Source organism: Coturnix japonica, chromosome 26 (genome assembly GCF_054131305.1).
Source record: "Coturnix japonica strain WE chromosome 26, WE-NBRP24, whole genome shotgun sequence".
NCBI lineage: Eukaryota > Metazoa > Chordata > Aves > Galliformes > Phasianidae > Coturnix > Coturnix japonica.
In genome coordinates this window covers 1,530,338-1,558,302 of record NC_140688.1, presented here as the reverse complement: position 1 = coordinate 1,558,302, position 27,965 = coordinate 1,530,338, and the positions used below count along the sequence as shown (strand labels likewise).

Sequence of the window (27,965 nt, the reverse complement as noted above, 5' to 3'; positions counted from 1 at the left end):
CCAGCATCACCTGCGCAGAGCCGGGATGTGAGAGGAGCTTCCACCTGTCCTGTGCCTCTGGGGGTGAATGCATCTCCCAGTACTTTGGGGAGTTCAGGTAAGGGCTGCCAGGTGTGTCCTGTGGGCCTCCAACCCTGCTGTCAGCACCAGCCAAAGCAGCGAGGAATTGGAGGTCCTTGTCCTTGGAGGTGTTCAAGACCAGGTTGGACAGGGCCCTGGGCAACCTGATCTAGTAAATGTGTATGTTTGGTGGCCCTGCTAGGCAGGGGGGTTGGAACTACATGATCCTTGAGGTCCCTTCCAACCCGGGTAATTCTGTGATTCTGTGATTCTGTGAATGCGCTGTGACACCTCCCAGCAGCCTGACAGAGCCAGAGCCAAGGCCTGGGGCTCCTTCCCGTTCCTCTGCCCTCCTCGCAGCCCTTCTCACCTTGCCCATCCCTTCCATCTTCCCCTAGGTCCTACTGCTGGGTCCATCGTCCGCATCAAGCACTGGAACCAGCATCAGCGCAGGACACGACCTGCATCATTTGCATGGAGCCCATGGATGACAGCAGGTCGTATACCACCATGTCATGTCCAGCCTGCCAACACGCCTGGTTCCACCGGGCCTGCATCCAGGTAGGAGCCCTCCCCTCGCCCTGCGGGCACTGCAGGCGCTCAGCAGCACCAGGCCCGGCTCACACCCACACTGCTTGTGTTTCTGCTGCAGGAACAGGCCCTGCGTGCAGGGATTTACTGCTTCCAGTGCCCCAACTGCAGAGACAGGGACTGGTTTGTTCCAGACATGCTCAATATGGGGATCCGAATCCCATTCAGGTTGGTGTCCTTCAGAGAGCTCTTGAGATGCCTGGCCCTTGGCAGCCATTAACATGGGCCTCAGCGTCATTGAGAAGCTGGAAACAGGGGTGGATGGGGATGGGGATGGATGGATTTCATGGGTTAGTTTTAGCTGTGGGCCAGTGAGCTCTCATCACATTCCCTCTCTTCTCTGGCAGAAATCCAACATGGGAGGACAACAACTCCTATGCAGCACTGGGAGATCGGCACCAACGCTGCGATGCCAGCAGCTGCCTTTACCCCCAAGGCAGGGAGCAGTCAGGAGAGGGGTGAGTGACCTCAGCTGCCCTCTGGGGCTCTGCGTGTCATCGCAGCCTCACCACGGGCTGGGGGAGCACAGACTGAGCACCAGAGCTGTGCCAGGCACTCCCTGGCTCAGGGCACTTTGTCCTCACGGCCACAACCCATTGCTTTCCACAGACCCTGGCAGCTGCTCCTCTGCAGCTCCTGTGCTGCACAAGGAACACACCGTCTCTGCTCCAACGTGAGTCAGGGCACAACCAGCTGGGAGTGCGACAGCTGTGCTGGAGAGGGCACCAGTAAGAGGCAAACAGCCACGTGCTGCTGGGCTGGGGTCAGGCGAGGCATTGCTCAAGTCCCTTTGGCCCAGGACGGATGGGAACGTGTCCCACCCCGTGGCTGGAGATCTGTCCCATTCACCTTCTGTCTCTTCTTACAGCCTCCAGCACCAACTTGGACAGCGCTGGCCCCAACACCACCAGCCAGCACGGGCTGCAGGCATCTCAAAGCTCTATGACACCAGAGAGCAGCAGCTCCGGCAGCACCAGCCAGGCACCATCGGGGCCAGATCCCAGTTCCCAGGTGCCTGAGCCACTCTCCAGACATCCAGGGCGGGCCCGGACTCGAAGCCGCTCGCCTCTCCATCATCGGGCTGCCGAGACCAACAGCCAGCCCCAAAGACGCTGCAGGAGCCGGTCCAGGCGGCGAGGGCCAGCCCAGGGGTGGAGCCGCTCCCGGGTACCACGTCGGGCCCGGCACATCACCAGCCGGCCCTGCTGATGCCGTAGGACAGCCGTGTACAATCTCCCCTTCCTATCCAATGTCATCTGAATCCATCCCAATAAAACTTAATTCCTTATGCCACTGTCAGTTTTGTTCTTCTCTGCCTTTCCCGAGGTGGGCAGCTTTAGTGCCTGGATCCACGGGCTTCCCTTCCCCAGCACCCAACCCATTCCTTCCTTCCCGCAGCCTGGTTCATGCTGAGCTGGGTTCTAGCCCCGACTCCAGCGGGACACAACGTTTCCAAGCGGAACAAGGAGAAGGCCAGGCTGGGCATTGTGGCTAATAAACGACACAATTAACAATTTCCCCGGTTCTTCCTTCACGTGGTTTATCTCCCATTGTATCACAGTCGGCATCACTCGGGGTGACACCCGCTCTGCCGCCCGCCCGCCAAGGGGCGCTGTTCCCCGCGGGGCGCTCCAGCTTCCCCTAATAACTATAGGGCAACCCCGCCCCTTGCCGTATCCCCGCCTCATGGCGCGCTCCCGTGCGGGGTTGGGGCGGGTCAGAGCAACGTGGGGCGGTTCGGGGCGGGGCCGGGGCGCGGAACGGTGCGGCAGGGTCTTCGCCCGGCCCAGGTGGGTGCCGCGCTGCCCAAGGGGGCTGTCCGTGTTCTACCGGGGCTCCCCGCCCCGGCCCGGCCGCCTGTTGTCGCCGCAGCGCTCTCCGGTGTGGGCCGTGGGACGCCGGGCCCGGTTTGGTCGGGCCGGGCCGAGCTGACGGCGCGGGGGTGGCTCCATTCCGGCCCCTCCGGGACGGCGGGCGGCGGCTCGGGGCTGCCCGGGGTTTGGCGGAGGCCCGGCGGGGCGGACGGCCTCGCAGCCCGGGTCCCGTTACGGCCCGGAGCCGCCCCGGGCTCAGCGGGGTCAGAGACGCGGCGAATCCCACGCGTGCGCGGAGCGGGGCGGCCCCGGGCCTCGGAAATCACGCGTGGATCCGGCGCTGCGATGCGGTGCCGCCGGGGAACCGCACCCGCTGCTCCCCCGTGTCCGTGCCTGGCGCGAGGCCTCGCTGTCACGCGTGGGTCCCTGTGCGGGGCCGCAGGGAGAGGGGCTCGGGGGGCGTTAATCCCGCTCACGCGTGGGGCAGCGCCGAGCATCGGGCTCGGTCGGACGCAGTTCTGCGTCCCGATGGGTTTTGCTTTTGCTCCGCTGTGCTGGGGAGGAAGCAGTGACATGTATTTTTTCCTGTTGCAGAGGTGTGGGGCCTGTGGCTGTGCAGGGGAGAGATCATGTGCAGCTCGTAGCTAAACGTGGCTGGCTCGCAGGTGAGTGGGGCTGGTGAGCCCCGTGCTGAGCCCCCCCACCAGGATGTGGTTCCTCTTCAGCTGCACAAACAGTGTTGGAGGTGGAAAGCTCCTCTTGGACAAAGCGTTTGTCACAGCAAGCTTGAGGCAGAGTGTTTATTTGCAGTATGGGATTCAAGCATTGCTTCAGCCAGGAATCCCATAGGGCTGTGGCAAGCAACCCTCGTCGTCAGTGCTGTGGTTTGAGGGAGGGCACGGCGCACACAGCTCTGTTGTGCTGGGTTTGGATGTGCTCCCCAGGGCTGTTGTGCTGGGGAGAAGGTGAGCTGTGTCCTGGCTGCTGCACTGCACGGGGAGGTGGGATGTGGGGCAGAACAGGAAGGCTTGGGTTGTAAACTTGGAGATGAATAAAAGCCACCTGGACTGAAGGGCAGCAATGCATTGCAGTGCAGTGTGATAGGGATGCTGTTCCAGCTGGGCCTCCTGCTCTGATCCCAATGCATGGGGATCAGCCCCAAACCAGCTCCATCCTTGCTCAGCTCTGCAAATCCTGTGCTGCAGCCCACGGCCTTTATAACCTTTATTTGGTTATGGAGCCGTAATCTCCAGCCCAGCACTGTGTAGATGATCTCTTTACAATGATGCAGCCTCACTGTTTGTTGATCCCCCATGGGAGTGGGCTGTAGGCAAGGCTGTTTTGTATGCTCCTGGTACCAGGAGAGATGGTTCCTGGTGCTGGGGATGGTTCCTGGTGCTGAGGACAGTGCCTTTCTATCCCCACCCCCACAACCACTTAATTGCTGGGCGGCACCACAACAACATAATTGGTGTCTGGTGACCAGGCTGGAACAGGGGAGCTTGGCGCAGGGTTTATATACTGAACACTTTGTGCAAGCACTGCCTTAATACTCTCCTTCTCTTTTCTCTCTGCTCTCTCTGTCAGCACGCAGGACAGATGTGGCACCACCAATCCATCATGTCCAACTGGATGCTCCTTGGCCTGATCGCCGTGCTGGTCGTGCTGCTGCTGCTCACCATCTTTGCCTTTGCTGTCTACTCAGGACTCTTCACAGAGGTGGTGGTCAGTGCCGGCTCGCCGCCCGTCGGCAGCACCACACTGGCTTACAAGTTCCGGGTGGGCCCTTATGGAGAGTCGGGGCAGCTCTTCACTGATGGCTGCAGCATCTCCTCGAAGCTCTGCTCCATTGGTGTTTACTATGACAGCCCGCACACGGTAAGGCTGGGGCAGGGCAACCCCTGATGGTCCCAAGCGGCACCTGTGGCTTGTCCTGCTTTGGTGAGCACTGGGGCTTGTGAGGTCTCCAGACCTGCAGAGGGTGATCTGTGTGCCGAGGCACCTGAAAGCTGAGGGTTTCTTGGATAATGCTTGTGGGGATGTGTCAAGTGAGCAAAGCTTGCTGTCACTGGCATCTTCTATCAGCCAGACCTTATGTCTGCCCTGGTTACAGGGCAGAACCTGGTGCTTGTCATCCCAGCTCCATGCCTCATAGAATTAGAGAGTCATAGAATCGTTATGGTTGGAAATGACCTTTAAAATCACCAAGTCCAACCATGAACCCGTTACCACCATGCCCAATAAACCATGTTGCTACAGGTGACACACTGCTGTATTGTTTCAGCACCTCCAGGGACAATCTCAAAGTGAGTGGTCTCTTTGGTTTGCTGGATCCATATCCATACTCCTTCTCTTGTTTCTCTTGCTCTCTCTGAGCTTCCTTGTAGTTGTTTAGTCCCCTGAGTCTTCTCACTGAACTCTCAGCGGGCTCGTGGTGAGGTCTCTTGGCTGATGAAATAGCACTGTAACTGCAAAGCAAAGCAAGTTGGAACTTGCTGTAGGATGAAAGGCCTCCAGGTGGGCTTCTGCTGGAAGGGTGCAGGGCTGTGCTGGGTGCTGCCCTGCAGGCTGTGTCTGCCTGTGCATCACAAGTGTCAACAGTGACTGCAGAGGGATGGGTGGCAGAGAAGAAGCAGGCTGGGATGGCGGGAGGTGCCATCTCAATGTTGTATGCACCTGAGCTTTGATGGTTCTGCATGCATCTGCCAGGGCAGCTCAGGGGGTGTTGTGCAATCTCAGGGAGAGCCTCCTGTATTCCAGGCTGTGTCCATTACCTCCTCCTGCCCCTGGGCACTACTGACAGAACCTGGCACTGTCCTTTCTTCCCCTTCCATGTGGGACTTTTGGACACAGACAAGAGGCCCTGGGCCTCCCCTTCTCCATGCTGAGCAGTCCCAGCTCCCTCAGCTTCACCTCCCAGGAGAGATGCTCCAGAGCCTTCATCCCCTTGGTGGCTCTTCCCTGGGCTCCTGGCACTGGGGAGACCAGAACTGGGCCCAGTGCTCACAGTGTGACAGTCTGCTGGTCCTGGTGCTGTGGCAGGAAAGGGAAGGTGACTGCTGGGCCCCTGCTGGGTGTCTGCAGCTCTGGCCACCCTGCTTGTGGGCTGCCTTGTGGCCCTGGAGGAGGGAAGGCAGGGCTGCAAGAGCAGGGGAGCAGCAGGGAAAACACTGCTGGTATCTTTGAGTGCTGCAGAACCCCTGCCAACAGTGCTTTAAGCGTCTCAATGGACAAGATTAATATTAATACTCCCTTTTTCTTTTTTTCTGTTTTTTTTTTTCCTTTTTAATTCAATATTTAGCAACCCAAAGGGCTTCTCCCACCTCTGGCAGGGACAAAAATAGCTGCTCAGCAGGGGTTGGATATGGCTGGCAGGCTGCTGCTCAGCTCCAGCCCAGTGCTTCTGCCCAAGTTCAGTTTGGGGCATGCACTGGCATCCCTTGCAAGCTGGTGCTCTGCACCCAGCCCTGCCCCAGCACTTGGTGGATGAGGCCAAAATGCTTCCTGGTTAATTCCCACCCTTAAGAGTGCCCGTGAGGCTGGGGGGAGATAGTCACTGCTTTGTGCATACGGAAGCTGTTCCTTACACATCTTCCTGGGTGTGTCTCTAACAAGGTGCCCTGTTGTCTCGACTGCATTGTGATGGGGATGTGGCCCAGGAGGAGGTTCACTTCCTGGTTTTGTGTGCACTGAAGATGCTGTACATGGCACTGGGCTGGCTGTAGAACTTCCAGTGAACAGAGACAGTCACCTTCCTGGTTCCTTGGGTCTCTGCCCAGTGTCTGCTCTGCCTTTCGTTGCTCTGACCCCATAGCTGGGGCAGCTGGGTGTCTGCTGAACCTTTCTTCTTGCCACTGATCTGTTCTTGTGCGAGGATTTGGGGAGGCTGGGTCTTTCCTGCATCCACAACAGGGATCCTGTGATGCACTGGAGACCAAGAACAGCTTGGCTTGCTATATTACAGATGCCACTCGTCCGTTGTCCGATGCAGCAAACCAGGAGCTATTGCTCCGTGGTGGAGCATCTCCTTGTTCCAGCCTTTCCTTGCGAGCTACACAGAGCTCATCTGCAGCTCCTCCTTGCAGCACATGAGGGCAAGAGTGAGCCATCTTGCCTGCAGATGGATGCTGCTGCTTCTGACTCTCTGCTCTTGTTTTATCTCTTATCCTCTGTGCTCATTTCCTCTCTGGGATGTCCCATTGCTCATGCAGTGCTAGAGGATGCTTGAGGGGCAGGGGAGGTGCGAGAGCCCTGTGATGTTGGTTGCTGCAGGGTTTCCATCTGTCCATCTCACTGCTGCTATCAGACATCCTGGCAGGGCCCGAGGAGCTGTGCTGCCTTGTTCAGGGTGAGTTTGGAGGCTGTGGTCCTCTGGCTCTGGAGGCAGCAGAAAGACACACTCATCAGGAGGCAGCTCTCCTGATTGCTGACCACCACATCTTTTATCTGTCCAGCAGCCTGGGAAGCTTTGTGGATAGCTGGCAGCTCCCCCTGTGCCCAGTGTGTCCCTGCAGTGTGTCACACATGAGCTGTGAGCCTGAGTGCTGGGACTTTTATGAAACATAAAAGGACACCTCGATCTGGTTGTGCTTTGCCAGGGAGGTGACAGCAGCTCTTTGCCTCAGTTTCCCCACCCCGTTGTGATGGAGGCCGTGAGATGTGCTTTCTGCATGGCTGCCAAGTGTCGAGCACCCAGCGTGTGCCTGCACTGCACTCTTGTCCTGGAGAGCACGGCTGGTTTGAGGCTGGGTCAGGCACTGTGAGGAGCAGGTGCCAGCTTCACGTGTATTGATCTGCTGAGTCTTGAATGAAGTTCAGCTGCCCTGTCCCTCTGTCCCAAAACCAGGTGTCTCCTGAGAAGTGCCGCTTTGCCATCGGCCGAATCCTGAGCGAGGGGGATGCAAAGCCATCAGAAGAGCAGATCAGGAGGTTCCAGAAGTACGGCTTTAAGATCTTCACCTTCCCCACGCCCAGCCATGTGGTCATGGCAAGCTTCCCGTTCACCACACCGCTGTCCATCCATCTCGCAGTCAACCGTGTGCACCCAGCCCTGGACACCTACATCAAGGTAAGCAGTGGTGGTGCAAGGAGTGTCATGCAGTGAGCAGCAGTTGCTCTCCCTGCTCCCTGTCCTTGTCCTCCTCCAGAGCAGCCATGGCAGGTGTGTTCCTGAGCAGCTTATGGGACGTGGTACCTGTAGGCTGGGGCTTTGTAGAAGGTCCTGGTTGCTGCGTGTAGAAAGGAAGAGGAACATCTTCCCTCCATGGGGAGGATGCTGGGGTGGAGATGGTGCTCAGCCTGCGGCTTATCTGGCTGTTGAGTTCCGTCATTTTCGTTTGTTCGTGTTGAAGCTCACTATTTATAAACTTGCTTTTCCTGGCGAAACTCCCAGCCCTGCGGGAGAACCGTGTGAATCTCCCAGCCTGCGCCATGCTGCAGGACCGCTGCATGGGTGCCAGCCCTTGGCTGTGCTCCTGGGGATGGTGTCTGCCCAGGGATGCCCAAACACCAGCTGCCACCACTTGTGCCATGCTTTGTGATGTGTGTACTCTTGCCTGTCCCCCTCCTCATGCTCTGTCCTTTCTGTCCCCTCTCAGGGATCTGCTGGCTGCTTCAGTGTGGGGGTGTAGAGAGCGCTGCCAGCCCTGTGAGGGACGTGTGGCTTCAGTGGGGACGTGTGGGGAGGGGGCAGCAGGCTGGTGACGTGGGGAGGGCAGCCTGTTGCTTGGGGACAGGTGCTGGCGAATACATCTGTGCCTGGAATTGAGGCTGGAAAGGGACCCATGGGTCGTGCTGGGAGCATCCTGCAGCTTCTAAGGAGAGCAGCCACTTCTGAAATAAAATAATCAGCTGAAATCCCACGCTGCATGCTGAGCAGTGTTCAGAAAGGAGGGGACACATCTCAGTTCCTGCCATCTGGACCAGACCAAACACTCTGGCCTCAGGCACACCTCCAACATGAGCACCTCCACTGTGCTGGGTTCATGGGGAAGAGAGCATTGCTCAGCCTCAGTGAGTCACAGGGTGCAATGGGAGGAGCCCCGAGCCTGGCTTGGGATGCTGGTACCATTCTGTGCTGCCTGGCCAGGACCCGTAAGTAATCTTGCTCCCAGCTGCAGGTGGTGCTGGCTCTGGCTGGGGAAGGGGAAGGAGAGAGGGGGAAACTTTTATGGAAACAAGCAACCTGTGCCTGATTTGGGTTGGGAATGGGGGTTGCCATGGAGACAGCTTCTCCAAATAGCATCCTTCATCCCACCCCCGGCGCCCAGCTCCCTTGAGCGACCCCAGACAGCAGTGAGACAGCTCTGCTTTATTTATTTATTTCACACTTTGCCCACTTTAAGCAGCACGGCTGTTATTAATGAGAGCTGGGGTCAGGAGTGAGGTGCAGGATCCTCTGCTCCTGGCAGCATCTGGGGGATGCAGAGGGGCAGCGACAGAGCAGAGTGGGCAAGGGAACCGGTTCATGTTTTGTCATGAGAAGGGGAAGTAGAGAGAAGAGGTGTGGGAGGGAGGGTGGGGAAAGGGCTCTGGGATTGCTGAGGAATGGAGAAGTGAATTAGGGAGGTGCACTGGGGAAGGTGCCAGGTCTGGTGGAGCAGGATGGTGGGAGCAGCCCTTGAGTATCAGGTGGGTGAGCCCTTCCCTGACTGTGGGACAGGGTGCTGTGCTGCAGTGCATGCCTCACCTTGGCTTCAGCCCTGACCTCTCTGCCTACAAAACAGTAAAATCTGAAGGAGACATCTCTCTTCATGAGAGACTGAAGGCAGTTGGGCTGGCACAATGCAGGACACGGGGTGGCTGAAGTGTCTCAGGGCCAGGGCTTTGTGCCTAGGGCAGGTGACAGCTGGGGTCTGTCCTGCTGGGGCCTGAGCCCACTCCTGGCTCCGTGCTTGGTCCTGAGCATGGTGACGGCTGTTCTTTGGTGCCCTCAGCCACTCTGGGATGGTGATGGAGAGCCCACACAGAGCCCATCTCTGGGGTGACCATCCTTAGCAGCTCAGGGAGCTGGTTATTAAACATCGACCTCCTGCCATTTCAAGCAGTGTTTATTCTGGCTCAGGTTTAATTAGCTCTCTGCAGCAGGCTGCATGCACTGCTTTGGCGAGCCCTGCACAGTGGGCAGCCTGGCATTGCCTGTCCCCAGGGCTCCGTGGGCAGCCAGACAGGCGCTAATTGCAGCCCCAGGTGCTTGTAGGAGCCAGCAGCCCTCTTTCCCTGGGATTTTGGGTAGGAGACTTGGGCTGGTAGAGGTGTGTGCTCTAACCAAGGCTGGCGTGCATGTGGAGCAGGGGAGGAGAGGTGCTCTCACTGTCCCTGTAACTCCTGAGTACCAGCAGTGTGCAGCAAGCCAGCAAACACTCTGCAGTACCACAGAGCTCTTACTCCATCCTCAGGGCACCCCAGGGTGCTCCCAAGTCCATGTACCAGGTGTTGCTCTTGCTGCTAGGAAGGCTGCACTCATGCCTTGTTTCTGCTGCTACACAGGGAACCTCATTACTCCTTTACCCACTGGCTTGAAGCGCCTGTTAGCTGAGCTCTGTTCCCCTTGTCGGCTGAGATAGTTTAGGATGCAGTCATCTCTTCTCTTTGATAATCAAATGTACAGAGCTTGTAAAACCTCACTGATGTACTTTCCAGTCTCTTCTGGGTGCCTGTTTTTGGCCCATTTTGAGCTCAGGAGACTCTCTGAAGTGCCACCTGCAGGAGAGGACACTTGATTTCAGCCATGGTCTCATTGCTGTGGGGTGCTGATGCCTCTCAGGGTGCATCCTCCCTCGTGTGACCTGCTCTGTCTGCAGAGGGAACCCACAGCTGGGTCTCATTGCCAGCACCTTACATGGGTGTGTGCGTCTCCCACTTCTCCTTTTGTTTCCTTTACCCCTGTTGCTACGGCTTCTGGCTTTGTTCAGCTTTGCCAAGGTCAAACTTCTGCTTGTTATTATAAATGATTGTCTTCAGAGCTGTGTTCCCATCCCAGCCCGTCTGCATTCTAAAGGCAGAACCGCAGAGCATCCTTTCTATGGGACTGTGCAAGAGGAGCTGGGGTCAGAGGGCTGGCAGCTGCATGGAGCGCTCAATTATTGTGACATTTTCCTGCTGAAATTCCTTCTCCCAGCTGATTTTGTTTGTTTATTTCATGCTCTGCAAATGAAGCCCTGTAAAATACCAACTTGTTTTGTGCAAGCGCCGGGGGCTGCAGGCTGTGTGGGTTGGCTGCTGCCAGTCATACTGCAGCTGGGAACCAGTGCATGTCCCCTTGTCCCCTCCTGTTTGTCCTGCAGGGATGAGCAGTGCCTGGGGTGGCTGAAGTGACCCCAGTCCTGAGCCTTGGCAGTTTTCTTCCCAGCACTTCCCGTGAAGCCACGTGTGCTGGGAGGCAGCCCCAGGAATACAGGGGATGGTTGGATGCTTCTGGTAAAGTGGTCCCCGTGCATCAAATCAAAATAGGAAGAAAGTTCTAGAGAGTCACAGATGGTTCAGCATGTCCAGTACATCTTGATGGTAGAGATGAGACCAGTGCTGACACTGACAGGCTGTGGGCCTGGGGCTTGGCAGGGATATGGGGCAGGGGGCTGTACTCTGGGAGAGGTGTTTTGAAGGTGTGCTTGGCCTTATGAGAATGTAGGATGGAAGTTTTTCTCACCTTCATCTCCCCTCCAGCACTGACACTGTGACAGCATTCCAGTGCTGTGTGCCCAGCACTGCTGGACCACAGTAGGCTGATGTGAATTTCTTGTCGGTGTGGAGGGAAGGACTTGTTTTGTTCACCAAGAATGTGTTTGTGAGTTGGGCACTCACCTCCCAGCTCTGCTCTGTGCCAGTGGCTGGGTCTGCACAAGTTCAGCAAAGTGAAGTCCCTAAACCTTCTCCTTCTCAGTTTTCTTGTCTGTGAAGGAGTGTTGTGAGGCTGACTGACTTCAGCTCATCATGAAATGTCTTCCATAAGGTCTTGGACCTGGGAGCATTGCAAAATGATGAGGTTGTTCTGGGAGGTGGGGAAGGACAGGAGGGTATTTATCCCATTGTGCCATTTTCTTTCCAGGGATGTGAATGTGACACAAGTCCTGAGTGTGTCCTGCTGACATCAAGGTGTGGAAGAGCAGCCAGGGATGCACACCCTCCAGAAAGCCTGTGGAGCTCTGAGATTCAGAGAAGACAGCCCAGATCTGAGCTGTGGTGACTGAGATCTCCTGTGGCTGTGGGCAGGCAGCAGCAAGGCACAGCTGGGAGTTCGTGCTCCCAAAATATCACTGGGGCTTTAGTTTTAAGCTAAAAGGGTTTCATGAGGGATGTGAGAGGACTGAAAATGTCAGAACTGGAGCATTGTTCATGATGTGGAAGGGCAAACTCAAATGTCAGATCTGAAATCCATGTGGGTTGGTACCAGTATTGACCTGGGCTAAGAGCTCTTCAGGTTTTCAGCTGTGAGTTGGCCATGGAAGGTCTTTTGCCACAAGAAACAAGGATCTGCTGGGCATCCCATGGCTGATGTGCTGCTGTGCTGTAGATCTATCTCAGTCTAATGGTGAATGCGTGGTTCAGAATGGCTCCTTTTCATCGTGTAATGCCCCATGTAGGGTGGGAGTCTCCAGCAATGAATCCTTCCCCAACCAGGTGCTGGAAGGCTCTGCCTTGACGCGAGGCAGAGAAATTGCCACAGCTGCTGCTCCTGGCAGCCTTGCCAAGGCAACAGAGCAAAGCAATTTAGCACCTCTCCAGTCATCCGTGATGGCAGAAATCATCGCGTCAACCTCTTCTTCGGCTTTGTGATTAATGCTGAAAAAGCATCCTCTGAGGGCTGAAAGGAGAGCACTGGTCCCTGGAGAGCTGCGCTGCCGAGTGGAGGCAGCACCTCCAGCTGTGGTCCTGACCTCCTGTGGGCTCCTCTGAGCCTTGGGGCTGTGTGCTCCTGCAGCAATGAAGGTAATGGGGATGGGAGCAGAAATGCAGAGCTTGTTCCTTGAGTGAGAAGAGGTTATGTGGCTTTATGCAGATTCCTTGTCATATAATGAAAACCTGGTGTTTGAGCTTTCCAGTGAAAGTCCCCTTCAGAAAGCTGCCATGTGGAAGTGATGTGGGAGAAGGACAGATAGGAAAGGTTGTGGTCCGGGCATCTGGGCTGGAGCATAGTGTGAAGCACAAAGCTGAGCTCCAGGAAGCCTTAGAGAAATGGCTCCCATTGCTGGGACAAGGCAGAGTGGGGTGGCAATGAGTTTTAGGAAGCTGGGGAAGAAAATTTATTTCAAATGCAATGCTTGCTTTGTTTCTGAAACTCTCTGCTCCGGGACTAGTTGCTACCAATACCCATGATGCTGGGAGGACCCCCTCGCTGTGAATTATGTGCTCTGTCTTCTCTTCCTTCTGTGGGTAAAGGTCCCATGGTGGAGGGCATGAGTTATGTCCCTAGCAACACAGGGATGCATGCACCAGCTCTTTCTCGGTCTCTTCTTTGCAGGTGGAGGTAGTGCTAGCCATGCTGCAGGGTTTTTCCTGCAGGTACTGTGTGAGTAGGGGAGAAGAGGCTCTGAGTGTGTCTGTGCAGCAAGGCTGGAGGAAGGCAGGGTTGGGTTTTCTGTGTCCGTCCTGCAGACGAGCATCCATGGTTCCATGCTGCTCCCAGCAGCTCTCAGTCCCCCTGGGGGGCTGTTTCCTGCATCTCAAGAGCTGTGAACCCCCCAATCCACATGGGATTGATCCCATGGCTCAGACACACTGATACCAGCCTCTTCCCAGCTCCTCGGCCCCCAGAGGCACCGGGAGGGCGAGATGTAAATTGCATGACGGGCTGCTTCTGCAGAGGTGAAAATGAAAAACTTTCTCCCTGCTTGAGCCGGGCGTTTCGCAGCTCCCACAGCCCTCATTTTTCTTGGTCACAGTATCTTCTGTTTGTGCAATGCTTTGCAGCTCTAAGGGCTTTGGAGGGGAGAGGAAAGCAGAGACAGAGCCCACTCTTGTCCTACTGAGGAGTGCTGCCCTGCAGTGCCAGGAGCAGTGCAGGTCTGGTGGCAGAGTGTGCTCCTGGTGTGAGCTAAGGCAGGATGACACACTGAGCGTGGGGCGTGCAAGGAGAGGAGGAGGATGTGGCACACAGCACCATTCCTGCAGGGCTGACTGGTGGCTCACTTTCAGCTTGCTGAGCTCTAGCTCTAATTTTAGTGCCTGATTCTGGGGCCCTTCAGTTCCATGCAGTTGGGGCTCTTTCTGTCTGGGTTTGTACTGCAGGTACCCCCGAGGTGGGACAGCGGGTTAGCTCCGTGTGGAACAGAAGGTTGGTGTATCTGGAATAGATGCATGTGTCAGCATCAAACCCATGGACTCTGGAAGCATTGGTCTTTGCTGTATGTGTGGCTTGTATGGACCATATGCAGTAAGTCACAGAATCACAGCACGTTTGGGTTGGAAGGGATCTCCCAGTGCCACTCCTGTCATGGGCTGCCTGCCCCTCTGCTCAGCCTGCCCAGGGACCCTCCATGGCCTGGGGCACCCCCAGATCTGAGCAGCACTGCCGGCACCTCACCATCCTCTGAGTAAAGAATTTTCCAACACTGACAGTTCTGTGATTCTGTGAAATGTTGATGAGTGGTCATTGCATCTCAGCTGTGGGTCTGGGCTCAGCCCGTGCAGCAGCACCTCGGGGCTGGGGCCAAGCCCGGTGCCCGGGGCTGTGCTGCCTGCAGGAGGCTGTGGGGCTGTGGGGCTGGGGCAGCCGCTGTGGGTGCAGCACATGGGCATGGGGGAGGGCCGGCAGCAGGGAGGGCGTTGGGTCCGAGCACAAATCGCGTTGGTCACAGCACAGGGGCTGCAGGGGATGGCAGATGTGATCCTGCGGGGTTAGGAAAGGGCACAGCAGAGCACCGAGGAGCACAAGGCAGTGAAGCGCAGCACGAGCCATTGATTGCCTGCACTGATGATGTTCTGCAGCCACCTCCATTGAGATCTGCGTCCTGAGTGCGGATGGAAAGTGAAGGGAAAGGAGGAGCGGGGGATGGAGGGGCAGGAAGCGCTTGGTGCCGGCGGGAGCAGTTCCGGGCCATGGCGGCATGGTGGCGCCGGGAAGGTGATCGGAGCTGAAGGAAGGTGTGTAACATGTCCTTGCTCTGGCTGTCAGTGAGCGGGACAAGTCGGGGCTGCAGTTCTGTGCTGGTGTTTGTTGCTGGGACCGGCTGCCTGAGCAGAATGGGGGCAGCGAGAGGGAGGTTGGACAAGCGGCAGCATCAGGAGCACGGCCCGGTTCTGCTGTGCTGATGGTGCTGTACGGCTGTGGGTCCCCACTGAGGGTCGGTGAGGCAGCATGGCCCCGTGTGTGTTCCAGCACAGTGTGCGGATGTGGGATGTAATGAGAGTGAGTGGATGCAAATGGAGTCAGAGGTGTTACAAGGAGAGGCTCAGGATTGGAACATGGAGAGCAGAGCTGGTGTGTCCCACGCCAGTGCCAACAGTGCCAGCAGTGCGGCCGCCATGTTAGAATCCCGGCCATGTCACCTTGGTCACCGTTGCCCCACGCAACGCACTCGCCTCTGAGAGCTCTGGACGTTGACAGCCATGTCGGAAGCCAAGAGAGCAAGGCTGGAGGATTCCCACGATTTAGGTGGGAAGATGGAGCCGGGGACTGCAGGGTCGGAGAGGAGGAGGAGGGGGCCCGCCATGACCATCAGGTGGCAGACAGGCAAGCGAGCCCGTTCCCATCGCGCCTGGACCAGCTGCATGACCACCTCCGTGGAGCCCATGGAGGTGGATCCACCTCCAGATGAGCCCATGGAGGTGGATCCACCTCCAGATGAACCCATGGAGGTGGATCCGCCCGTGGCACAGCTGGCCTGGCACCACACCACCATGCCAGGCCCCACATCCTTACCATCTCAGCTCCGCCATCACTGGTCCAGGCGCTGGGCTCCTTACCGTCTGCACGGCCCCCGCCCCCGGCATTAGCCGGGTGGCTTCATTTAACATCAGCTCCTCCTTTGAGACCTCTGCGGGCCCCCGGTTCCATCCTAACCCTATTTCTATTGTGGATTTTAGTGTTAAGTTTAGTTGTAGTTTTAGGAGTAGGTTATTGTTTGCGTTTTTTAGTTAGGAGTACGTTATTGTTCACGTTTTAGTGTTAGTAGATGATTGTTCCTGTTTTAGAGCTAGCTGTAGGTTACTGTTCATGTTTTAGTGTTAGGTGTAGGTTTCTGTTCCTGTTTTAGAGTTAGGCATAGGTTACTGTTCGTACTTAGAGTTAGGTGGGGTCCTACCAGCAGATGGCAGCAAACAGCGCTCACTCGGTAAGCACTCGTCTGCTTTCTCACCCAATGACATGAGTGCTGCTTCATTAGTGCAGAGGTCTGTGACATCTCCGATGGATGGGATTTGCATCTTGTGACTTCTCTGTTGCAGATTGTCGAGGAGCAGAGCGTGAGTGGCTGTGAAATGCAATTGGGCTTCATGGAAACAGTCCGGAGCTGTGTCTGGAGCTTCCTGCGTGGCCATTGTAAGGTAGGTGTGCCTTACTGTAAGCGTGTGCTGAAGCAGTGTTGGTTAAGCACAGCTCACTCCTCTGTCTTCAACAGATCAGCTTTCTGCGCACTTTATTTCTGTGTCTGGCGTTGTAGAGCACAGCAGCAGCAAGACAGCAAACACGTCCACAACCAGGTACGTGAACATGGGAAACTTTAATTCTGTGAATAATACTGGTATTAATATTAATAAGGCAGTGGTCACGCATGTGTGATGGAGCTCAGGGATAGGTTTATTCTTGTTTGTTAAGCTCTTCCCTTATTTGACGTCCACCCGTCCTCTCTTGCTTCTCTTCCCCCCACCTGCAAGTGCAGCAGTACTGAAGGCTGAGGGCTCTTTTCCTAGGCAGACGGGCAAAGGCAACTGAAATGCAAGTTTGCTGTCCCTCTTTGTTCTCGGGTCAGTAGGCCCTGGATATCTTCCCAGCACCTCTCTAAGTCAGCCTGGAAATGTTTGCTCGCAGGAAGTAACCCCATTGCAGTGCCTGAGACTAATGATGCCTTTTTCCCCCTTACAGCACGCAGCCTCTGTGAGAGCAGTGGAGCAGCAGCTGTCTGCGCTATGGCTGCTGAACTGCATTTCTCACCACCTGAGATCCCTGAGCCCACGATATTTGAGAACATGCTGCGCTACAGACTCTTGTTTGGAGCCCTTTTCAAGCTCCTGTGTGTGCTGGCCATCATCCTGCCAGCTTTCAAGTCCCCAAAGGCAGTAAGTAGCGCTGTGTGAGATTGATAGGGATGCTCAGGCAGTCGGCTGGGAGGGAACTGTCTGTAGCTGTTGCCTACGGCAGTGTGCCCCAGCACTGCTGAGAGTGCCGCACTTGGTTCTGTCCTTCCTTCCGCACGCCAGCAGCCTTGAGCTGCCAGCTCATCCTATCCTGCAGCTGCTGCTGTGCCCTATGAGCTGCCAGGCAGAGGGTCCACCCTCCCAGCATGGACCGCCTTGCTAGAGAGGACTTTAGGCTCTGGTTTGCATGGGATTTTTGGGAACTAGACAGAGGTGGAGTTTCTAATGTGCCTTGAGGTCAGGAAGGCAATTTCCTGTGCTGGTCTCCCAGAGCTGCTCGGTCAGGTGACTTGAGCTCCCAAAGCAGCTGTCAGCCAGTTGTTAGAAAGTTCCCTGACTGTTTCCCAATTGCTTCTTGCAGGACTCAGAGGGTTTTGAGTCTAAGATGTGGGAGTTGGTGAAGAAACCCAAGGCAAGTGCTGCTCAGCTGAGAAGCAAGAAGGAAAGCAAAAAGAAACGATAAGGGCTTGAGCAGGAAGGCGCAAAGGACAGCAGAATCACCTGGAATGCTTCCTCAGAGGTGCACCAAAGGACACACACTGCGTGGTCTGGTTTTCAGGCCTGGCCGTGCTTTCCCTTTCATGGACTGTGGAGAGGAACTAAGGAAGCTTTGTCTTTAGTCATTACCAGTATCCCGTCTATTTGATTTCATATTGAAATGTATTTTTGATGCATTTTGCATCTCTCTATTGCAAATAAAAGTGAAACAAACATTTGAATGGTGGTGCTGCCTCTTTCATTAGCTGCTCAAAATGTGCATGGCTCAGGCTGGCAATCGCAGGGTCCTGATGTGGTCGGCTTCACGTCCCTCCTGGAAATGGAGCTGCTTGTCCCACGTTTCCATGTTGGTGTTCCCAACTGGTGGCCTTTCAGCCCATCTGGAACTGCTGGCGATGGACTGTGAGCATCCCTTGTTCTCCGAGGGCTGAGATAAACAAAAGCAGCGTGGGAGGAAGAAAGGTGTCCCTGCGCCTTGAGCTTGTCTCTATTCTGTACTTCTGTAGATACTGTATATCTAGAGCTTGTTCTTTCAGAATGATGACTGCTTTGTTTGATGTGTAGTTTCTGGCCCTCATTCGTCCTATTAATGCGATAGAACTGACAAACTTGTTTGTGTTTAGGTTGTTTGTATGCTCTATTTCTTATTTTCTCTGTATATGCACTGTCCCCATGATTTCCTGTGCATGTGATTAATTCACATGACAATAAACAAAAGAGACAATCTCCATTTCTTAGGAATGATGCTTAGGTTCACGTATAGATGAGCTTCTTAGTTTTAGAGGCTTCAGGCTTTGGAGACTACCTTGGTTTGAACAGCAGAAGGCATCAGTGTTCACTTCTCAGCAGCACCAATCTACAAACCTGAGTAATAGCTGCTTGTTGCTCTGTTTCTGCAGAGCCTCGCAGCTCCCCATGCACTGATTACAGCCTTTGGAAAGGCAGCCAACTCACTTTCCTTGGGAAGCCACACAGATGTGAACCGTAATAGCCCATTGACTTTAGAGATGATTGAACAGGACTCTTTGATTAAAGGATACTGTCAGATGCGTGTCTGCCCCTCTATTATCTGGTGCTCTGTGTTGGAAGCTTGAAGCTAGCACATCTTGCTCTGGCATTTTCTGTGTGTCCTTTTCCAGTTGGCAAGCTCTGACTGCTAGAACCCAAGATGCTAAGGCAATATTTAGACTCAAATGCATTTAATGAAAGGAGGCAATCTGTGTGTGTGCGCTTTCTCCAATGAGACTGGCACTGTTCCCTCGTGTCTTTACCAGATAACTAGACTTTATTTCCCATGGCTGAAATATGATCTGTCATCTGCCCTGAAGGAAACAAGCTTTATAGCTTAGGATTCCTTGTTAGTCCAGGTGAAGAGAGCTTTGCCTTCGGTGCCCTGCCTGGATTTTGGTCTTGGTGTAAAGGCTCTGACTGTGACATTCTGACTGCTGTTTTGAGGCTTACCTTTTGTCTCGCACGTGATAAGGATGAAAATTTAGCAGAAATACCTTTTCAGTGGTTCAATACATGCTGGTGATTCTGTGATATCTTTTTCTGGTGTGAGTAATTGTTGTTTAGTGTTGGTTTTTGTCCTGCTGTTAAAATGGGGGTGTTTTTTCTCTACAAAGCCTGATTTAGGCACTTAAGCTTATAACAACCTCTGTGGTAACAGGCTGTGTGTGGATTAACACACAGTGATGGTGCTGCTCAGGTCTTACTAAATGTAGGCTCAGCCTGATATAGATGCATTCCAGCGGAGATACCCAGCACTTACGTACTTTTGCTTTCACATAAATGCCCGAAATGAGCTGGGCATCAGCACGTTGTTAGAAAGCTCCCTGACTGTTTCCCAATTGATTCTTGTAGGACTTGGAGGGCTTTGAGTCTAAGACCTGGGAGATGGTGAAGAAACCCAAGGCAAGTGCTGCTCAGCTGAGCAAGAAAGCCAAGGAAAGCAAAAAGAAGTGATAAGGGCTTGAGCAGGAAGGCACAAAGGACAGCAGAATCGCCTGGAATGCTTCCTCAGAAGTGCACCAAAGGCAACGGACTGCGTGGTCTGTTTTTCAGGCATGGCTGTGCTTTCCCTTTCGTGGACTGCGGATTGGAACTAAGGAAGCTGGAAGGGAAGGGCTTCCAATGCATTAGCAGCAAAGAGGACTTCACCTATTTGGGACTTGATATATGGCAAGAGCTGAAGACACTGCATTCCTTTAGGGTTTGTCTCTTCAGGGCCAGGGACAGTCTAGTGTTAGCCTGAAATATGGCTAGAAGGGTCTGGAGAGAGGTGGTGTCGTAGCCACAGAGTCTCTGTAAGGCATCTGGAGCTTCCTGATGCCAGCTCACTGCTTGGTTTGTTTGATCACAAATGAGTCAACGGGAGGAGAACCTGATGTGTTAGGTGCCCCAGAGCTTACAGTGGCTTTGAAGAAAAGGGTTCTGCGGTGGGGCTGCAAGTCTGCCATCCTTTTGCATACACAGACTGCCATCCTCAATTGACAAATGCATTGTGAGCCCAGGTCCAGCAGCAGTGCTGTGCTGTGTCTGTTCTCTACCAGAAGACTAGCAGCACATTTGCTGGAACCATCAGTGTGAGAAGGACCGCGTTTGCTTCTCTCCCTTGCTGTTGGTGGATGAGTCAGGTGGGCAGTATGAGGAGAACAGAACAAAGCATGCGAGACAAAAGCACTCCGAAGTTGCTTGGAGATTTCAGGACAAAGAAACATGACAAAAATATCTGACACCAATTACATATAATCTTTGTTTCAAATTAAAACAAAAGTAACTTTTTAAAAGTCATGCTGCCTCTTTCTGTTTACTATGAAAGCTTCTTGAGCTCTGTAGAAACACAGGGACATCCATGGCCTGTTCACGAGAGTGACGCGTTTAGGGGAGGCCTTTCAGCTCCTTCGATCTGTGTGAGGGTGGTTGGCTCAAACTTTCAGGCATGCGTGAGTCTGTGCTTGACTTGGAAGCAGCAAAATGTCTGCCAGAACACCTCCACCTTCCTGGAAAGAGGAAACAGTGCAATGTCTTAATTAATTTGCCTCTCATGAGGGATGTTGGCTCCAAGAGCCCCCATGGAGGTAGCAAAATAAAGGCAGTGTTTGTTAATAGGATCGGGGGATTAGATGGGGATTCAGTCGATTGATAATGGGGATTTCTGTAGGCCCCATGGCAAGTGTAGCTGTAGCAGGGAGCTGCCTGGCAGCCACTTGGACTGCAGGAGGAGCGGTGAGCTGGGTGAGCTCTGGCTGGTGTTACTTGGTTCCCTCCCCAGAAGAGGAAAGGAAGGAAAGACTGTGTGGTAAGTCCTCAAATTCCCAGGCATCTATCTCAAGCAGTTTTTCTCTTCCATTTTTGACTGTTCAAGCAGGTCTCCCTCTCTGACCACATGCTGTCCCGCTCACAATGCATCCTTGTGCTCCTCCAGTGCAAGCTGCATGATCCCTTGAGGCAGGCTCATAAGCAGCTCGTGACCCGAGTTCCAGTTCACATAGTTCAATTAAATCCCTATTAATCCTGCTCAGACCTAATTGACTTTCATTCTCATACATGTGCTTCTCTCTGCTTTAGAGATGCTCTCTGCTGATGTTCCCCACTGGCAGCAGCGGAAGAGCCAAGGCTGTCTGTGAAGAGAACCAATACTTCCTTCGTGCTGCTCTGGAAGTTTTGAAGCCAAGATTCTTTCCCAGCCTGTTGTAAAGAACATGAAAAAAGCCCTTTGATGCCTGGGTGCCAGGGAGGGTCAAGGCTCCGTGTGGTGATACTTAAGGATGGTGATGTTCACTTCCTTCCCCTCAGCTTGTGGGGTTTCACTTGGAGCCCGAAGGCCCTTGTGTGGCTCTGGAGCTTTCTATACCCTGTGTGAACAGCAGCTGGCTGCAGCCAAAGGCCCTCAGACTGCAGCTGAAGCAGAGCCCAGTTGATTCCTGCACAGCCTGGGTCCAACCCACCTGCCAAACACAGAACCATGCTGCTGTGTGAGAGCCTCCAGGCCGGAGAGAAGGATCCCAGCATTAGTCCCCCCGCTTGGCAAACCTAAACCAGCCCTAAGCTCATAACCATGGGTTCCTGATGCTGGCCATGCTAATTGCTTGCTGTCACACCCACACTCTTTGCATGTCTGCTAAGCTCAGTGATTGTAAAATGATAGAATTCCTGAGCTGGAGGGTCCCTGCGAGGACCACTGAGTCCAGCTCCTGGCTGCACGCTTCAATGGCTCCAGGTGGGGATGGCAAAAAGCTGCTTGAGTTCCTGAAAAGATCAGAGCAAAGGCTCTGCTGCATCTGTCTGCGACTCAAACACCACCACTGTGTTATTCATAATAATAATTCCTACAAATATAGTTGGAATTTGCAGCGAGCAAAGCGCAGCTCACCTCAGGAACTGAATCAAAGGCTGGCACAGTCTGGAGCACACACCTCTGCCTGTTTTGCTGTTGCCCGGGCAGATTGCAGCTTGATGACATCCAACAGCAAAGCAGTTCTCCTTCAGCAGGTATCTTCTGAACTCACAAGCACCTCTGCACTGCAGAGCAGCCCTGTGTTTAACAAGGCTGTCCATCATTCACACTGCTTTCAGATCTGACATTCCTCTCCTAGCACCCAGGACCAACGCTTAGTCACTTCCCCGTGAGGAGGAATGACTTAGAATTAGGTAGTAGATGAGTACAGGATTCTTTCCTATGTTGCTCCCTTATAAGCTCAATAACCACATGCTGCACGTGGGTAACAAGAGCCAAACAGGAGCCGTTCCATCCCAGACTACACCTGCAGATGTCTCCACAAGGTCCGTCTGAAGAGTCTCACAGCTGAAGGTCCTGGGACTGCTCTTCCTCTCTCCAAACACACGGTAGCTGAGGAAAGCTCCCTATTAGCTGAAGAGACCAATTTCAGGACCTTCACTGACCTCCAGGTGTCCCCTCCCACTCACCCTCTCTCCACAGCCGACCATGGCGCAGCTCTTGAAAAGATGACGGAGCTGTCTAGATCAAACCCTAGCACTGACTACATAAACAAATACATGGACTAGCTGCATGAAGAGCAAGCAGCAGACATTGCAACAGCAAGTCAAATGCAACCTCAAAGATTTACTAACAAAGAGTCAAAATGCTACATTTCCATGGGAAGCCTAAAACGGATCAACTCAGGTGTGACAGTGGCTCCCAAGGCGGTTCTGCTCCACACATTGCTGGTGCACTTGCTAAGACACCTCATCTCTGTCTTTGGACACTGGGAAAAGGGGAAAACATATTTTGCTACTGGTATGTCATTCTTGGGGACGGGAAAGAAAGTGAGTGTGGGACTTGGGTCACATCACTGCAGCCTATGGAGAGCCCCTGGGGTGTGTAGCTGCCCTGCAGCACCGCACTGCCACTCCACTGCTCCAACAACACCTACAGCAGCTGTGCACATAAAGATGGCAGACTACAGGGAGTGCCATGCAGGTGCTGCAGGGCTTCATCCCCTAAGCCCGCAGTATCAGCAGTGCCCAGCTGGCTTTGCTGCACAGCCTTATCACCTGAGAGTCTGAAGACCTGGGGGAAAAGCTCAGCAGCTGCGCAGCTGCCGAGGTTCCGTGTCATGCCCCGGCCTGCACACAGCCCGGCTCTCCCTGCTCTGCTCTCCCAGTGTTTCCTGCAGCCCCTGTGCTGTGACCAACACGAGCGGGGCTCGGGCCCAACGCCCGCTCACATCCCCAGCAGGCAGAAATAGCACACGACAGAAACCCAGCCTACCTGCAACCCCCAGCAGCAGTTCAATCCTTCATTTCTACACTTGTGCTTCGTAACACCAAACCAATAACGACAGGACGAGCATCTCTTTGAGTCATTTTATAAAAATATTTGACTTACACAGATATTGTTACAGTTACTTGAGTATTGGAAATTACAATACAAGGAAATGCCGACAATGAATTTCAGTAAAGTATTTTACCATCCAGTGCTGCTGATCCCAGTTCATGTCCTTGTTCAATAGAGCATATATACACAAACAGCGATGCTTGAAGAAAATGCAGAAGACACCACAAGAATCAGGGGCTGGAGATACCAACAGAACCAAGAGCTGAATTCACAGACAGAGCGCAGCATGTCAGAATGATGCAAACAAGACAATTTTAACAGACTTTTCGTTTGCAGTTTTTCTTTTTCTGGAACAGAAACACATTAAAATATCAGCTCCCGCTGCTTGATCAGATGAAGACATGACTCATTTACTGTGCAGCTTCATATAGGAACACCTGAGCTACCTGGAGCAATAAGGCTTTGTTAATTCGTCCATCAGCAGCTCAGCAGCTCATTCAGTTTTTCATGTCATTTTCATAAGGCAAACAACGAAACAGAAGTTACTTTCATGTTTGAGAACTGGGATTAGTTGGCAGCTACATACGAGTATGTATTTGTTATGCAGTATGAATTCACACAGATCAGGTTGCTCAAGCAGTGCTGGGAGCAGTAAAGTCATTCATCTCAGCTGGAAGTCCAATATTACCTGGGGTAGCAGATGCTGTGGGGTTATCAGTTGCAAATAACAGCTTTTCCTTCAGCTGCTCATAATTCTTATAGGCTGGAAGATCCAAGCGACTGAAACTGAAAACAAAGAGAAACCTTAATTATTGAACAACAGTTTAAACCACCAAATATCCATGAGGAACACAGGCATATGAACTGTCCTGTTCAGAAGGAAAACTGCATTTGTACCCTCTAAAACACCTGTATCTTGACATGCACTTGTCTATGAAAGTGAGAGTTAAAGCACAACAAGCACCTGAGCAGCGATAACTTTCCATAACTGGCAATGTATTTAGGAACAAGTCTCACCTAATCTCTCTTCTGTATCTGAAACTTAAAATCTGAGCATCTTCACAAAGCACCAGCGTAACTGAGAAACTGAGCAGAAGCTACATTTTCTCCAGCCAAGAGGGAGCATGAGCGTGGCTATTTATTTTCATTGCCAAGATCGAGCGTGGTGATAATGAAATATCAATCCCAAACTCTTTAAAAAAAGGACAACCTTAAGTACTAAAAGTAGCTTTACGTTTTTAGTGATGTGCAGATCCATGGCGTTTACAATGGAATCAGCTCCACAACAAAACTGCTTTTCAGAAGTTCAACTATTACTCAGCAGAGCTTACTGCCATAGCCCAGTGCTTTGCTTTCACACAGTCTCAGACACTTCCATATCACACCCACTTCCTAAAATCTCAAAGTAGATTTCTATCCATAAGAACAGAACCACAGCAGAGTTTGATCCTTCGTACTTACCAGGTGTGACTTCCAGGTAACCAGTTTTCTTTTCCAACTTTCTCAATGCAAAATTTTTGGGGTCTGTTGCTCCCTGTACAAAAATCAAACAATGAATTCTTAGGTCTAACTGCCCGTGTATACCAGTAGGTAATACATGAACACAGCGCGTGAAAACAAGACTATAACTACTTGCAGAGCACAAAGACATTTGTCTCTCACTACATCCCTCTGAAGAAATCCACGTAGTGAAATGCATAAATATGAAGCGGTTTTCAAAGAAACTCAACCACTGAATCACATCGTTGGTTTGGTACTGGAAGGAATCTCTGGAGTTTACCTAGTCCTGCCACTCTGATCAACCAAGGATACCCAGAGCAGGCTGCCCTGCCAGGACCATGTCCAAACCATGGATCAAGTCACTGATGCAAGGCGTGTTCACATTCCATCCATCCCTTTTTCTATCACAGCTCTACCAATATGCAAGACTCAGATTCCATATAAATTCATTAAAAAATACCCTTAAACACACAGCTTGGTCCTTATTAAGAAAAAAGGAAATAACATGAGCATAAAATGCATTAAAGAGGGCTCGTTACCCGTGAGGTCAGCAAATCCTCCTACTGGTAATCTGCACGTTCCAGTAACAAACTGTAGAAATCTCATTCTCTTCTCATTATCTATTTATTTCCCAAACTGAAAAATAATAATTAACATTGATGTCAAGTTTAATATTGAAATGTTCACTTCCCCATCCCCCATGGGACAGCTGGATTAGCAGTTATCATTTACATTTACATGCTACTTATCTGTTGAGTAATTCTGACTATTGCTCATTAAGCTGTTGCTGCATTCTTGTGTGGAAAAAAGAAGTCTACAAACCTGCCAGAACCACAATATCTGTCTGCAGGTTCTGCTATCATGCCGGAAGATGGTATTGCCTCTGCCAGTCATTCAGATCAATTTCTTGAATTCCACACAGGAACACCTTTAGGGAAGAAAAATTTCATAAACATGGAAACTACAAGCTACTACTTTGCTTCTACAGCGAGACTATTGTACTGAAATACTACTGTACTTCAAAGCACCCGCAATCACAGTACGCTTGGTTTTAATATTAAACTCTGAAACTTCCACAGCAAATAATAACATCCGTGGCAACAAAGAAGATACACCAGTCATGAAAACGAATGCATTTAGACATATAAACCATACTTTCTCATTGCCTAACCGTACAATTTTGTGCTAGAAATACGATGTTCTGCTGCAGAGTATAATTTGGAGAGACCAAAAGCAGCTAAAACCTGCTCCACTCTGTAATTTGACCATCCGCTGATATTTGGTTCTTATCTCCCTTGCTTTCCAGTCACTCACTCTTTAGACACATGCAAATCACATTGTCAAGGACTACAAAAACACTGTCAGCCAAAAAATTTATGGTGGCAGAATCTTAACGTTAGAAATGTGTCTAAATTGGTTGCAAAGAAGAAAGTGAAGAACAACACAGTAACCAAATACTACCTGATACATAAGGCTTCTCTCACACATCCTGAAAGCAGAACCACCAGCCTTAATGAACTCTGCTCTTCAGACTCTGACTGAAATTCAAGTATTACATGTAGCAGCCTGGATCTGACAATAGTCTTTTACTTCCAGCTCCTTAGCATCAAAGGACCGCAGATACTGCTGGGGCAGAATTTCATTGAAGCCTTCAAAAGAAGCTTGTGTCTGTTCCTCAGCACCTCAGGAAAGTCTCCATTCTGCTACCAGCCTGGAAAAGACACAGAAGGATCATTTAAAACGGGCTACGCTAACCCAAGTTCATCTTTGTTAGTTTGTTTTGAAATGAACCGTAAGCTGTGTTAAGAAAAATGCTGGGAAGTTCTGGGGATAGAGCACTGTGTAACTGTATTCTAATTGTGTTCCCAACCTTCACCCTGCACAAACAATTTTAAGTTAAAACCCTATGTTTCCAACCACTCAACTATGGAAAGCATATTAGGCTCCAACAGGAGGCAGCATCTACTCACTGTTGATATTAATGAGAGCACAGGAGTCCCTTGCTACCCGGAGGAAGAAAAAAATGCAGAGCTATATTCATCTAATATGTTCCATATTTGTTTCTGTTAATCAGGAAACTTTGCTCTGTGGTAGAAACTCCACTCTCCATTAAGAAAAGGGAGAAAAGCAGGCAGGAGACGCAAAGAACCTGAACCCAGGGAGAAGCAGATATTATGCTGAATTCAAGCCTAACCTGTCAGGAGAACTGGAATCGAAAGGAGAGATGAAACTCTGGGGAACGCAACACAGGACACAGAGTGTGACAAAAGAACATTGCTTAAGCTGCAATCTGAGCTCTCCCTGGCTTCCTCAAAACCAGAAGAGAATGGTCTTCTGCAGGTACTCCCTCCTCTCTATCCCAATGAGTATTTTGCACAACTGCCAATGCCAATACGTTCCTTCTGCAAATGTCGCTGTTTCTGTGAAACCTTTCCAGATGACTCATGACAAAAACAATTTCTATTCCTCAAAACCTTCCCACAAAGAAGCCTTCACAGATCAGATGGTAAGAAAGAGGGAATTCTACGGCCACAGCAATAAAGCGCGCAAAAAAGCAACCAACACAACCATGCCAAACCGCAGCCCGGACTTGTCCCGCTCACTGCAATCCAGACCCACTCCATCCGTACAAACCTTCATCCACGCCCACTGCCCCAGCCCAACACGGCACCGAGGCGTGCGGATCCATCGGCACCAATTCCAGCGGGGAGTCCTCATTCACACCCCCGGAACAACAACGCACACCAACACGGCCGGGGCCGGCTCAGGCTCTGCCTCCAGGCTTTTGGGGCCGGCCGGGTGACTCCGCAGCACAGCGAGACCGTGGAGCCGCCCGGGAGCCGCCTCTGGGTGCCGGCAGCGCCGCGAGCTCCTCCCCCGACAGCCCCTCCGTGCCCCCGCACCGAGGCCCGACCCCGTTCGCAGCACAGAGCCCGCTCCTCCCGGCCCCGCTCATGGCCGCCATGGCCCGGAAGTGCTCTCCGCCGCCTGCAGGAAGCACTTCCTGTCACTGGCACTGGCACTGGCACGTGGCTCAGGCCGGGCTGGGGCCTGGTGGGGGGGGGCGGCTGCCGGAAAAGGACCCAAAATTCACGTCTCGTTCCGTGTCTTTCCTCTCGCTTTCCCTCCTTTACCTTCCCCTTCCCTTCCTTCCTTCCTTCCTCGCCCTCGTCCCCTTCCCCACCTCCCTGTGTCCATTCCAGTGCCTGGCCACCCGTTCTGAGCATTTATACCTCGTAGTGTCCAGCCTGAATCTCCCCCGTCGCAGCTTGAAGCCATTCCCTCTGGTCCTATCATTAATGACACGAGAGAAGAGGCCGAGCCCCAGCTCACTACAGCCTCCCTTCAGGAAGTTAGAGAGAGCAATGAGGTCTCCCCTGAGCCTCCTCTTCTCCAGGCTGAACAATCCC

At 52.7% G+C, this 27,965-nt stretch overlaps 3 protein-coding genes across 10 annotated transcripts; 2 read left to right on the top strand and 1 right to left on the bottom strand.

Annotated features, from left to right (window-relative positions):
* The first annotated feature begins 2,337 nt into the window (after positions 1-2,337).
* LOC146756542 (testis-expressed protein 264 homolog) lies at positions 2,338-11,946 on the top strand. Its single transcript, XM_085524228.1, has 5 exons — positions 2,338-2,441; positions 3,060-3,130; positions 4,171-4,343; positions 7,312-7,533; positions 11,512-11,946. The coding sequence occupies exons 1-5, from the start codon at positions 2,338-2,340 to the stop codon at positions 11,647-11,649; spliced, it is 708 nt and encodes a 235-aa protein (XP_085380354.1). The 3' UTR covers positions 11,650-11,946.
* Positions 11,947-14,253: 2,307 nt separating this feature from the next.
* LOC146756541 (protein MANBAL-like) lies at positions 14,254-17,476 on the top strand. Of its 5 annotated transcripts, none has more exons than XM_085524270.1 (5): positions 14,254-14,546; positions 15,849-15,947; positions 16,064-16,103; positions 16,486-16,679; positions 17,119-17,476. In XM_085524270.1, the coding sequence occupies exons 2-5, from the start codon at positions 15,882-15,884 to the stop codon at positions 17,218-17,220; spliced, it is 402 nt and encodes a 133-aa protein (XP_085380396.1). In that variant the 5' UTR covers positions 14,254-14,546; positions 15,849-15,881; the 3' UTR covers positions 17,221-17,476. The 5 variants fall into 5 exon arrangements, with proteins under 5 accessions (XP_085380396.1, XP_085380398.1, XP_085380397.1 ...); XM_085524272.1 differs by having other exon boundaries at positions 16,022-16,103; XM_085524271.1 differs by lacking the exon at positions 14,254-14,546 and adding an exon at positions 14,947-15,057.
* Positions 17,477-23,070: 5,594 nt separating this feature from the next.
* On the bottom strand, positions 23,071-27,711 carry LOC146756540 (E3 ubiquitin-protein ligase Itchy-like). 4 transcript variants are annotated; one of them, XM_085523969.1, is made up of 7 exons: positions 27,190-27,708; positions 26,017-26,266; positions 25,378-25,483; positions 25,095-25,191; positions 24,517-24,589; positions 23,744-23,841; positions 23,071-23,402 (listed from the first exon to the last, which is right to left on the bottom strand). In XM_085523969.1, the coding sequence occupies exons 4-7, from the start codon at positions 25,159-25,161 to the stop codon at positions 23,224-23,226; spliced, it is 417 nt and encodes a 138-aa protein (XP_085380095.1). In that variant the 5' UTR covers positions 25,162-25,191; positions 25,378-25,483; positions 26,017-26,266; positions 27,190-27,708; the 3' UTR covers positions 23,071-23,223. The 4 variants fall into 4 exon arrangements, with proteins under 4 accessions (XP_085380095.1, XP_085380094.1, XP_085380097.1 ...); XM_085523968.1 differs by having other exon boundaries at positions 26,146-26,266; XM_085523971.1 differs by lacking the exons at positions 25,095-25,191; positions 25,378-25,483; positions 26,017-26,266 and having other exon boundaries at positions 27,190-27,711.
* Positions 27,712-27,965: the final 254 nt, after the last annotated feature.